At 45.3% G+C, this 12,361-nt stretch overlaps 1 protein-coding gene across 4 annotated transcripts in view; it reads left to right on the forward strand.

Moving 5' to 3' along the window:
* Positions 1–12,361, forward strand: part of CACNA1A (calcium voltage-gated channel subunit alpha1 A) — a 259,247-nt gene that overhangs the window by 14,302 nt on the left and 232,584 nt on the right. For 2 of the 4 annotated variants that reach the window (XM_083717887.1, XM_083717888.1), the window contains exons 1-2: positions 459–586; positions 3,836–4,143. In XM_083717887.1, coding sequence (XP_083574013.1) covers positions 584–586; positions 3,836–4,143 — 311 coding nt within the window. In that variant the 5' untranslated portion in view covers positions 459–583. Of the gene's footprint in view, positions 1–457; positions 587–3,835; positions 4,144–12,361 lie in introns of those variants that run through there. The other 2 variants (XM_083717890.1, XM_083717889.1) reach the window with 2 other exon arrangements.

Below are 12,361 nucleotides of genomic sequence, written 5' to 3' on the forward strand. Positions count from 1 at the left end.
GTGTTTTCCTCTCTTTGAAGATAAAGGACTAGTGGGGACAAATGCTCATCTCCGAGCTTCCTTTTAATTAACATGAAGATAAAATATCAGCTTCACTTGCGCAGGTGGTGACATGCACCAATGAATGACCCCCCCACTCCCCGGACATTCTGCCTGGTTTCTTAGGACCACGTACAGTGGATTGGGAAAGCAGAGGGAGGGGGAAAACACAAGCCAGAGTTGGGGTAGTTGAGATGGAAATGGAAGAGCAAGCCTTGATAATATGGCTGTCGGCCTGGAGCAGCCATTCTGTCAACAGGAGAGATGGGAAGGGAAGCAGAGCACATTCCTCCCTCAGCTCTGCTGTGGAAGCCAGCTCCATCGGGCCTTCTCTCCCACAAGTGTCACCTGTGGGCAGTCCTTCCGCCAGACTGCCTCAGTGGGAGAGCTAGGAAGCAGGGCCGGAAGCCCAGCTCCTTCGATCAGGCACCTCCTATTCTTGAATTGTGCCAGCTGGCCATTAGAAGAACAATTGTTTGAGAATTGGTGCCTGAGTTTGATTTCTCCCCCACCCTTCCCTCCCTTATGGGTTGTGTTTTCTTAAATGGTAAGCCTCGTGTAGGCAGGGCCTGTCTTGTTTTAATTAATTGCACGTAAGCCACTCAGGGAAGCCATTTTGGCTGAAGAGTGGGGTATTAATGCTCTGTATAAATAAAATGAAATCAAATAAATATTTTGGAGAGGGAGAAATCAAGGGGATGCTTTAATGACGTTATTGATAAGAGGTTGTGGGTGAGACAGAAGATTTATATTTTAGACATAGGTGAATTTATGCATAGATTCTGATACGTCTCTGGACTTCCCCACCCAGCAATAGAGGTGTAGACATAGAGGACTAAGAAGAAAGCTTTATAGATCTGAGAGAGAGGATGGTAGAAGCCTTTGAAACCTCTGCTAAACACTATGGATTGGGGAGATGTGCTATATTCAGATCACCCCCCCTCTCAGCTATATGAGAGAGGTGCTGAGTAAACTATTCTGAAGGCAGGAAACTATTCTGAAGACAGTCACGGTTGGGTGGGTGGAGAAGTGGCAAGAGAGAGAAAATTACTGCTGAGTATCCATAATTTTGGGGGAACAGGGATGTGAAATCTGGGTGGCCACTTGGCAAAGAGGACAGTACTCCCACAACCATAATTGTTGTGCTGTGGCTAGTGAAATTCTCTCTTCTACACGGAGATTTGGGGCGAGGTGTCATCAGTACAGTAGTGATGCCCAGCTCTATTTCTCTGTAACATCTGGTTCAGGAGAGGCCATGCAATCCCTGGTATGGTGCCTGAATATGCTGGTGGGCAGGATGAGGGCCAGCAAAACTGACTCGTGAATCCAGGCAAGATGGAGGTGCTGTGGGTGATTGGTCCCCAGGTCGAGATAAGCAGTCAATTGCCTGCTTTGGTTGGGATTGTACTGTCAAGGATTCTTTAGCTGTAATTCCTGCATTTCAGAGGGTTGGGCTAGATGATCCTTTAGGGCACTTCCAACTCTACAGTTCTATGCAGCTGTTCCTCTATCCATCTCTGTCACTAGAGGCCCAGGTGATCTCATTGAATTTGAGTGTTTTTTGCTAGCTTCAGCTGGTAAGAGACTATCACTATTCCTGGCCCAGGGTAGCCTGGCCACTGTTGTCCATGTGATGGTAACCTCTAGACCATGCAAACTAAGGTCCGGGGGCTGGATCTGGCCCAATCACCTTCTTAATCCGGCCTGTGATGGTCCGGGAATCAGCGTGTTTTTACATGAGTAGAATGCTTTTATTTAAAATGCATCTCTGGGTTATTTGTGGGGCATAGGAATTCATTCACCCCCCCCCAAAAGAAATATGGTCTGCCCCCCCCCCAAGGTCTGAGGGACAGTTTGCTGACCCCTGCTCTAGACTCAATGATTGCAATGCATCCTATGTGGGGCTGCCCTTGAGACTGACCCAGAAACTGCAGCAAGTGCAAAGTGAGACAGCTTGGCTGCTTATTGAGGCAGACGACCACCATTATGCTATGCTGCTGCTGAAAAATAAAAAAATCACTGGTTGCAAGTTAGCTACCGGGCTGTCTGCTGCACAACAGCACTTCCTCTCCTTGTGTACAGCCCCCAATTTGTTCCCCTTCCCCAAACTCTCCAGAGTATATTTGGGGTGGGTGAGAGCAGAGGGAGAGGAAGTCCCGTTGCACAGGAGGAAACCCTTGCACTAATGGGGCAGCTTTGTTGGATGCAGCCCTCAGTGCCCTTCTTGGAGGGAACAGCTTGCTGGAACGCTGAGCAGGTCCCACTTGTCTTCAAATGACATTTCAGATCACTGGCTTGTGTTGTCGTGGGACTCAGGGAAACTAATGAGGAAAAGAGAACAACGTAAAGGATCAGGAGACTGAAATAAATTTTGAGGGCAGAGCTGTAAGTGGAACAGCTTGTCAGACTTTCCTTCTGGCGGTGGGATAGTCAAAGGTACTAAGCTCAGGCACTGCAGGTAGTGCCTTCAACGAAAGAAGAGTGGCAGATGAAGATGATGGGCTTTGCAGAACTGGTGATGCTGACAGGAAAAATCCGAAACCAGCATGATCAAGTATTCCAAAAGGACTGGAATAAATTTATACGATACAGTGGACGCTCGGGTTGCGAACGTGATCCGTGTGGGGTGCACGTTCGCAACCTGCAGTGGCGCGTCTGCGATTCAGCGCTTCTGCGCATGCGCAACCGCCAAAACCTGGAAGTAACCCGTTCCAGTACTTCCAGGTTTCGGCAGTCTGTAACCTAAAAAAACACAACCCGAAGCATCTGTAATCCGAGGTATGACTGTATTTGAAAGATTACTGTAAGCAATTAACATCACTAGCAGGGTTGTCTGAAGACTTGCAATGATAAATTTTCTATCTTTCTATATTTATTTAAATTTTGAGCCGTTTTGTAATGAGTGTAATTAGAACTGGAAAACGTACAAAATGCAATGATATAAAGGTTAATTTTGAAAGCTAAAGTGGATAATGACGATGGAGAACGGTGCTGTATAGGGTAGGATTCGGAGCTAGCAGGGATGACCAAGTAATTTATTACTAAGCTGGCTTTCTCCTTGAAAAAGTTGATTCCCTTTCCTGTGTTTTATTATTTCTCGGTGGTGAGAGTGCCCTCTTGTGGCCAATACTTATCTAGACAGCTATGGCAGGTGCTGCAATGCCTGGGTGAGATGGCAGTTATGTGGTTTGGGTCTGGGTGGTGGTGGTTGTTTTTCATAGCAAGCTAAGAGACAGTCTAAGGCCTGATGTTGGGTTTGTACTGGCAATAGAAATTCCCTGGGGGCCTAATTATCTTTTGTTTATTTTTAGTTGCTGTACAAAATCTCCCAAGGGCTACAAACAAACCAAAAAAAGAACCAAAAAGCCAATCACCATCCAGCTCTGAAGACAAAACCCAGAATCCTCTCGGCCTTCTCATTCTGACCTCCCCACTCTTTTCAACTTCCCTCCTGTCAGCCGTACATGGCTAACACGGACAAGCACCTGGAACTGGAAGAATTCCTTAACGTTATTCCACATATAGACCAAATTCTGCCCTCTGAGAAGAAACAGCTTTGTTCATTCACAACTCCCTAATTTATTACCTTAGATTACTTACAGGCCTGTGTAGGTAGAAGTGGATGGATAGCTTTTCCTGTCAAATTAAGGGAGTGTTCTGAAGCAGCCAGGGACTTGGGTGGAATTGCGTTGAGTGAGCCAGTTTGAAAAAAGAGAGCCTATATTTCTATGCAGCCACTATATCTAGCCAATCTGTTTCACTTTTTCTTTTCTCCCCTTGTGTTCTGTGTCCACAGCTACCCCTTGGGCAGGCAGCCAGCCAGGCAGAAACCTCTGGGGTCTCCACCCAAGTCCCATGGATGGCGAGGCGTGCTGTGGTCCGAGCATCCCTTTTGTCCCCTCCCAGCTACTATGAAGCCGTGCACGATGGGCGTGGGCCTACCAGCCCCGAGTACCCTTTCCTTGGCAGCTGGTACCACTACATGGGCCAGGAGCCCCTCTCGTACAAGCGGCGTGGAGGCGTGGTGGATCACCGTGACATCATCATGGCTCACCAGGCCCACAAGATCCACAACACACCCCAGGCACAGCGGAAGGAGTGGGAGTGAGTATGCTCAGATTCTGTTGTTGAGCTGTAGCTGTTCCTGAGTTTCTCTCAAGTAGGCTGAAGCCATGCCACTTACTGCCTGCCTCCTCCCTCCCCTCGCTGGAGAGCTCCTCCTTTCCATACTCCATTGCTAGGCACACACTCCCAGCCGCTGCCAGGCCTCTTACTTTCCCTCCTCTTCATTACCTTGATCTTCCACCTATTTGTGACTCCTTCATTGTTCTGCTGATTCCTGTCAGTCTGTACCAACAGCCCTTGTCCAGACAGCGAGAAGACCTGTTCTTCATTCTCTCCTTTGTTGCTGGTGTTCTGATGCTTCCCAAGATTTCTGCTGGATGAATCCAGCTCTGGTACCGTATTGGGGACTAAACCCTATAACTCTGCTATGTTTGTTCCTTTTGAAATAGGATCTTGACATTCTGCACTTCTGGTGGCTTGTGCTGTTGGTTTTAAGAGTGGTGCCAGCAGGGGTATGAAACACTTGCATATGAGCTCTGAAGTAAGCCCCATTCCCATTTAGTTCAGTGGGGCTCCCCAAGAATGCCACGTACAAGATTGCAGCCTAAGTTATACATAGTATTGCAAGACACACCATTTCTGCGTAGTTCAAGGACACATTAAAACATGCATGTAATAGATAAGACAATGAAGCTACAGAGCCAGACATCTGGGCTTTCAAAGAGTTCCAGTGATTAATAAGCAAAAAGAGGCTTCTGTAAGTTTCTGATGAAGTGGGCTCTGCAATAGTATTTGTCACAATTCACCTGTTGGTCTTTGGGGGGAGGGGTGTGCAGGGGTGTGCATACCCCTAAACATTTTGTGAATCTAGGTTTGGCCTCTTTGAGGGGCAGTATTTCAATATGACTAGGAAAATGAGAATAGCCCTAAACATTTTTTTTAAGGAAAAAAAGCACTGCATTTAAATTTACATTACAAACTGACTGCAAACATCACCTATTGGTTTTTGAATCACATGGAAAAGATTCAGTTTGCGTACAGACTAGTTAATTTTCCCCTATTAGGGTTGCATTAAAGGAATTTCCCTGTGCCTATGGCTGCTCTCTTCACTGGCCAGTAGTCTAGATGGACCAGAGATCCCTCTTTAGTCCAAGCAGGATTCTTAAGTATCATTTATTAGGATGGCAGGAATAATGATAGTACAACCTACTTAAGGTCAGTGAAAGCCAGTTCTGGGTCTTGAATCTGATCCGCCAGTTGAAGACAAGTGGTCTGGCCATCTTGAGATAATCTTGGGGAGACAGATATTTTTCCTGTTGCATGTGACCAGAAAAAATGGCCAAAGCAAAGCATGGCTATACCTGCACTCCTTCGAACATATTTCCACAGAGCTCACATGTGTTCATACATTGCACCTGTCCATTGCAGGTTTCAGGTCATCCTAGTCTTCTATTGTCCATGTGGCTGATGGAAGAGTTTGGGGACCAGAGTAGACATGGCAGAATTCCCACTGTCAATGCAGGTGTCTTAATTGGAAGGCACACTTTCCCCCTACAGAACACCCCCCATATTTCTGTTTTTTGTACAGCTGTACAATTCAAGCAGCCCAAGCAGCTTCTGTGGCTTTAGAGGTTAATTGACCTTCAGGGTAATTATAAGGATGCTATAGGTAAAAGGTAAAGGACCCCTGGAGGATTAACTCCAGTCCAGGCTTCCTCAACATCAGCCCTCCAGATGTTTTTTTGGCTTACAGCTCCCACGATCCCTAGCTAGCAGGACCAGTGGTCAAGGATGATGGGAATTGCAGTCTCAAAACATCTGGAGGGCTGAGGTTGAGGAAGCCTGCTCCAGTCAAAGGTGACTATGAGGTATGGTGCTCATCTTGCTTCAGGCCGAGGGAGTTGGCCTTTGTCCACAAACAGCTTTCTGGGTCATGTGGCCATTATGACTAAAACGCTTCTGGCACAACGGGACACCATGATAGAAGCCAGAGTGCAAGGAAATGCCGTTTACTTTCCTGCCACAGCGGTACCTATTTATCTCCTTCTACTGGTGTGCTTTTTGAACTGTTAAGTTGGCAGAAGCTGGGACACAGCAACAGTAGTTCATCCCGTCGCATGGATTTGAACTGCTGACCTTCTGATCGGCAAACCCAAGAGGCTCAGTGGTTTAGACCACATCGCCACCCGTGTCCGTATAAAGGATGCTATAGATAGGTACGTGAGACAGAAGACTTGATAGGCTTGTTGGTTAAAATCTAGGTGTTAGGGAGGTGACCTATCATTGCTGCAAAGTCAAAGAAGGTAAGCCAGTGGGGTCACATTACTTTGCTGTTTAGAAAAGCATTGCTGTGAAGATTTATCCCTACTGCCCAAGCTCTGTTTGGTTACCAGTGGCCAGGAAACACAAAGGGTCTTTTCACTCCGAGTTCCTTTTCGCTAGGGAGACGTGGTGCCAAACTCTGTGTGAGGTTAGTCATGTGTTTATACAATCATGCTTAACCTAGATGCTTTGTAGAAAAAGTTGCAGTGGGCCCCCCAATCTGGAATGTGACTCTGAGGCTTTATGCTTCTTCCCCCTGCTGAAAATCACTCCCTCCTGGCTGCCTTTTGCCTCCCCAAGTGCTGTTTACTGCAAACGGCACCAGTCAGGTGGTGAAGAATTTCTAGCATAAAAAAGGCAAGGACCACCCAGTTGAGATCAAGATTGTGTTCCAGATCAGGGTCTCATGCCTGCTCATCTCCAGTCAGCCAGGTTAAACATGCTGGCTTAAACATGAGAATAACACAGAGCACACATAGTTCGGCTCTCACTTACAGGGCTACCCTTCCCCTGATAAAAAGGGAACTTAGTCCAATCTGATTGTTGCACAGAGGGCCAAATCCTGGGAAACTAAGGGGCCCGCATTGCTTCTTGGGAGCCCATTGTGGAGGAATCCCCCATCTGAGCCAGAAGCCCCAAGTTAATATTGACACTGGCGCTCCCCAACACCCCCGCACTCCCTCATTTTCTTTCCAAGCCATTTTCTTTTTTGCTGCCTCCAAGAAAATCCCATCTTGTTGCCTTGGAAACGCTGATATCTCTAGCAGAGGACTATAGTTTTACTGAGGGCTCAGCCGGCTTGCCTGGGGGTGGGGAGGATCAAAATTGAGGGAAAGGGACACCCCCTTGCTGGGGAGTGAGACAAAACAACAACAACACCCTGCTGTAATGTGGGACTCAGCTGGCACTGGAGAAAGCTGCAGTGACAACCATTGTGAGGCTGCGATGCAGTTGGTACTCCATAGCCACGTACAGGGATTTCTTGCATAATGTGTGGGTGGGGATAGACCGAGAGCATGGATGTCAACTGAGCAGAGAATGCTTCCGTTTCTCTGCCTCGGCATAGCGCTTTAGCACAGGGATTCCCTGAACACCATCCCACCCAGATCTGAAATGGATAGTGCCTTTCAGATTTGCACTTTAAAAACAGCTTGTGGGACATATGAAATGTTTGCACAACTGAAGTCAGAATGGCTTGGCGATTTGCTTGTGTAACAGTAGAGGCTTTTCTGCTCCCTGTCATGAATGCTATACCAAAAGCATTTTGCATCCTTACCACCAGCATTTCCCCCCACTGGCAGCAAGTAAAAGAACTCCCCCCCTATTTGGATTGTGCATGTTTGGCACATCCGAAAGGTAATAAATATGCTTGATGACAATTTTTGATAAGTGACACTGCAGCCAGGAAGGGGTATCTATCTCTGCACTATAGTGAGGACCTTCCCTTATGCTGTGGATTCTTACAGTAGACACACTCTATATTTGACACTCTATATATTTGGCACACTCTATATTTTGATAGGAACAGTTATGTGATGAAATGGACCCAGTTACTTTAAGCATGGTAACTATTGTAATTATCATTGGTACAGCTAATGGCCAGGCTTTATTTGCAATGCTGTCTTCTGTGAGCAGAAAACATGTTTTTTTAAAAAAAAAATTCTGTGTGATGGGCTCAAAGTATTGCTGTTGGAGAAGGTGCTTTTTAATTTCACTCAGCAGTTAGTTGATTGCAAACCACAGTCTTTTTGAAAACATTGATAAATTTCAACTGACTTGGAATTATTTCCTTAGGTGACAAGTCATAATTCATGAACTTATTATTAGAAACTTGAGCTGCAGTGTGTATAGTTTACACTGGGACTTAAATATCAAAGTAACAAATTGCAAAATGTCGATTGATGAATTAAGCAAGTTATGAAATGGCAAGAGGATTTGAAATGCCCCTTGGGAAGTTTCCAAGTGAACTGTGAATTTCCATTTGAATGTAAACATTCACACACACACACACACACACACACACACACACACACACAAATGTGGTGGAGTGGGGGATTGAATCTAGCACTGCTATAGAAATGCATCCTTGGTCTTTATTCAAATAGATTGAGAGGTAGGGTGTGTTGGTGTGTGTGTTGGTGTGTGTGTGTGTGTGTGTGTTTACAGGGTCATGGGAAGGAATGGACAAATCCATTGGATCTGATCTTAAAATAGTCTAGGATCACCAGATAATTCAGGCTTGACAAGGCGTGGCTGTCACTACCTTTGCTAATGGAGGCTAGTGAGGCCCATCATAGGGTGGAGAAATTCTGGGCCATTTCTGGTTTGCGTCTGGGGTGTGGTAAGCCTCCCTAGAGATCAAGCACAATCATCTGATGAAATAAAAATGTTTCCTCCCCCGCCTGCCAAACGTGCATATGTGTGCTCACACACTGCCAAGATCCAGACATAATTCTAGCATTGTTCTCTCTGGGGGCTTTTTGCCCCAAAGATGTATTGAAAGAGACATCCATAGAAACATATGTGTACTAAGGATTCTTCTCTTGCTACTATAGTGCTGGGGCCACAATGTGGTGTCCATGAATGCCATGCTGCCCTCAGACACCAGTCTTGGTGCCTGTCAAGGCCCCCTGACCCTCCCAATTTATATTTGTTCTTTTTGGCAGGGGGAGGGAGAGCTCTTTGGTTTTGTTTTTCCATGGGTGATGTTGGGCTGGGAGGCAAGCAAAATGCAAGTATTCAAACAGCCAACCCTCTTTACCTCCTTTTCTCCAGAATGCTTCTGGTCCCCAGGTGAGGGTGCTTTGCTTGCTTATTTTTTGTTGGTTTGCTGTGCATTTTGTCTGTTTTTCTTCTTCTTTGAGAATGTTGTCTGCCTAGTTTGCTTGTTTGGGCTGCTTGTTGGAGGGGTGTTTTGCCTTCTTTGTCTTTTTGTTAAACTGGGGTTATTTCTTATAAGCTATGTATAGGGGTTTCACTTGTCTGGAGAGTGGGGCGGGGGCGGGGAAGGAGCACTGCCAGTTTTGACTTCTGTGAAATGGGCTTTTGTGGTGTCCATGGTAGTTTCTTAGATTTTCAAATGTGCTCCGGGCCCAAAAAAGGCGGGGTAGCTCTGATCTAGAGATTCACATTGCTGGATTTAGATAGGCAACTTTGTACTGTTATTTCTTTGTACATTGCTAAGCCATAGATTAAAGTAAACCATGGTTTAATGTGTTTGAGTGCTTTGCTGCTACTGTGCACTTGCTTGCTTTTCAGGGGACAAATCAGGCTTGTTGCATATCCAAATCCAGGCTTGTGGCTTGTTTCTCTTTGCTTTTGGCTTACCATTCGTTTGTTGTTGTGGTGGTGGTGGTTGTTTTGAGGAAACAACTGATAAGCCTGGGTTCACATGTCACAGCGAGCTAGACTCTGTCTTCTTTCCTTCCCTGTGCGGCAGTCGGGAGTGGGGGAGGAACAAAGTGCTCATGCACATTAAATCATAATTTATTGTAAAAAAAATGGTCTAATGTTGCGTGCAAACCAGGCCAACGTCCCTCTACACATCTCCCCCCTGGCCTTTATTTTCTATGCATGTGCTTTTTCTTATCAACTTCTAAGATTGTTGAGCTATGATGTTCTGAAGTCCCAAATTGTGTAACCTTTCTTCATAGGGGAGTCACTCCATCCCGTTGAACATTCCGGTTGCCCTTTTCTGAACTTTTCCCAACTCTAAAATACCCTTTTTGAAATGAGGTGATCAGAATTGTACACACAGTATTTCAAATGTGGGTGCGCCATAGATTTGTATTGGCATTGTGATATTGGTAGCTTTTATTTTCAATTCCAAATGATCCATAGCATGGAATTTGCCTTTTCCCACAACTGCTGCACACTGGGTTGACATTCTTTGAGTTCTCCACTACAACCCTGGCCAGACCCCATGAGCATATATGTGAAATTAGGGGGGTTTGCCCCTCCATGCATACCCTCCAACATTTCTCCAATGAAAATAGGGACATCCTAAGGAAAAGTGGGACATTCCGGGATCAAATCAGAAACCAGGATGCCTTCTTTAAATAAGGGACATCCCTGGAAAATAGGGACACTTGGAGGGTCTCTCCGTGCATCAATATAAACATTTGTTTATGTTGAACTGCCTTTGCTAGTTTACAGCCCATTCACCCAGTTTGGAGAAGTCCTTCCCCATCCCTTTTCATATTAACCACCCTATAGTATCAGCAACAAACTTGGCCACCTCACTGCTCACCCCTAACTCTAAATCGTTTATGAATTAGTTAAAAAGCACAGATCCCATTGCCAATCATTGAAGGACTCCACTTGCTGTCCATCAAGAGAACTGCCCATTTATTCCTACTCTCCACTTTCTGTTACTTAACCAGTTGCTGATCCATAGGTCCCCAAAGTTGGGGGGCCCTTGCTTCCTGTTATAGCTGCTGCCACTGTCACTGTTTTTACACTATGGACCTTCAAAAACACTTCTCTGCATATTAACACTGCAATAAAATGCTTTCCTATGTCCAGCACATGGGGTAATGTCTAAGTATTGTTGTGACAATTGTTTTTTGCCAGCTTCTCCTATGACCGATGCCACCCAGGTTTTGTTTACTCCCTTTAAAAGCTACCTCCTAGTCATGTACTTCGCCCCAACCATTATGCTAAAATGTTTCCCGTGCAGTTTAATGCCTTTAATAGCACAGGGCATGAAGGCTGTGATGTGAAGCAAGTTACAATGAGAATATCCTGGTTGTGTGAATGTGCGTAGACCTTGCGTTTGAGATAATCATTTCCCCCCCACAAATAAACTTCTTGCTCCTTGACAATTTCCTGCAAACCCACTGGGTGGCACTCATGTTCTCCCACAAACTGATTCAGTAATCTGTGCAGAGGTATTTCTTGAGCTGATACAGGGAGGCCATTAAGCAATCCATACAGTTTTCTGGTCATTCCAGAGACTAGAATAACAGATTGCTCATGGTCCGTTGGTGGGGTCACAGACTCCTGGGATCCTCTCTCTGGCTGTTGATAACTGTGCATCTCAACTAGCAAGCTTTGGTCATACACAATTTAATGGTATATACCGTACTCTAAATTGATGGAGTGATATATTTTACATACTAGCTTACTTGTGTTGGTGAAAGAGCATCTAATTTGCTCTTTTGGATAAACATGAAATTGAAGCCCACTGATTTCAATGGGTGTATTCTTGTGTATCAATTTGTATTTAAACCATACATCCCCCGACTCACCCTGAATTCAAACTCATTCAGTGTTTATTGGAATTTCAAGTACCTCTGCATCCATCACACTACATATTCGGGTGACAGGATTAAAAAACAAAACACTTTTCTCAGGTGAAATCTTTCCAATACCTTCATGGTACTGCCTCTTTAAAAAAACACAAAAAATAAAACAATGAGGCAGTAAATACAAAGCAAACCACTAGGTTGTGGTTTGCGTGAAAAGTTGAGTTGATCTTGTGGATTTTGCAATAGCTAACCAATGGTAAGAAATTCAACTTGATATAGACGTTGCAGTGCCAGTTTCCTATCTTTACTGATTTTTTTACATTTGTTTCCTGTCTTCCTTTTGCTATGGAACCCAAGGGTGGGATTCAACTAATGAGTGGGAGCCCTGTGCAAGGGCTGATGCTTGTGCAATGGGACTTCCCCCCCCTCCTTTCCCCCACCCAAAAGCATACAGTGGGAAGAGAGAGGGGATCATTCTGTCTGGCAAGTCAAAATGCTTGGCTCTGATGGAGCAATTACCTTAGTGCAGCACTGAATTCCTTCCCAAGGTGGCAGTTACCCATCCAGGTTCAGACCTGCTTTGCTTCAGTAATGTGGTGGCCTTATTTGTTACTTTCCTTTTTCCATCTAATGCCATATGTTATAACTAAATCTATTCTCATTAGTAGCCTTTGAAATTTGATTAA

This window comes from Podarcis gaigeae, assembly GCF_964106915.1.
Source record: "Podarcis gaigeae genome assembly, chromosome: 2".
Classification (NCBI taxonomy): Eukaryota; Metazoa; Chordata; class Lepidosauria; order Squamata; family Lacertidae; genus Podarcis; species Podarcis gaigeae.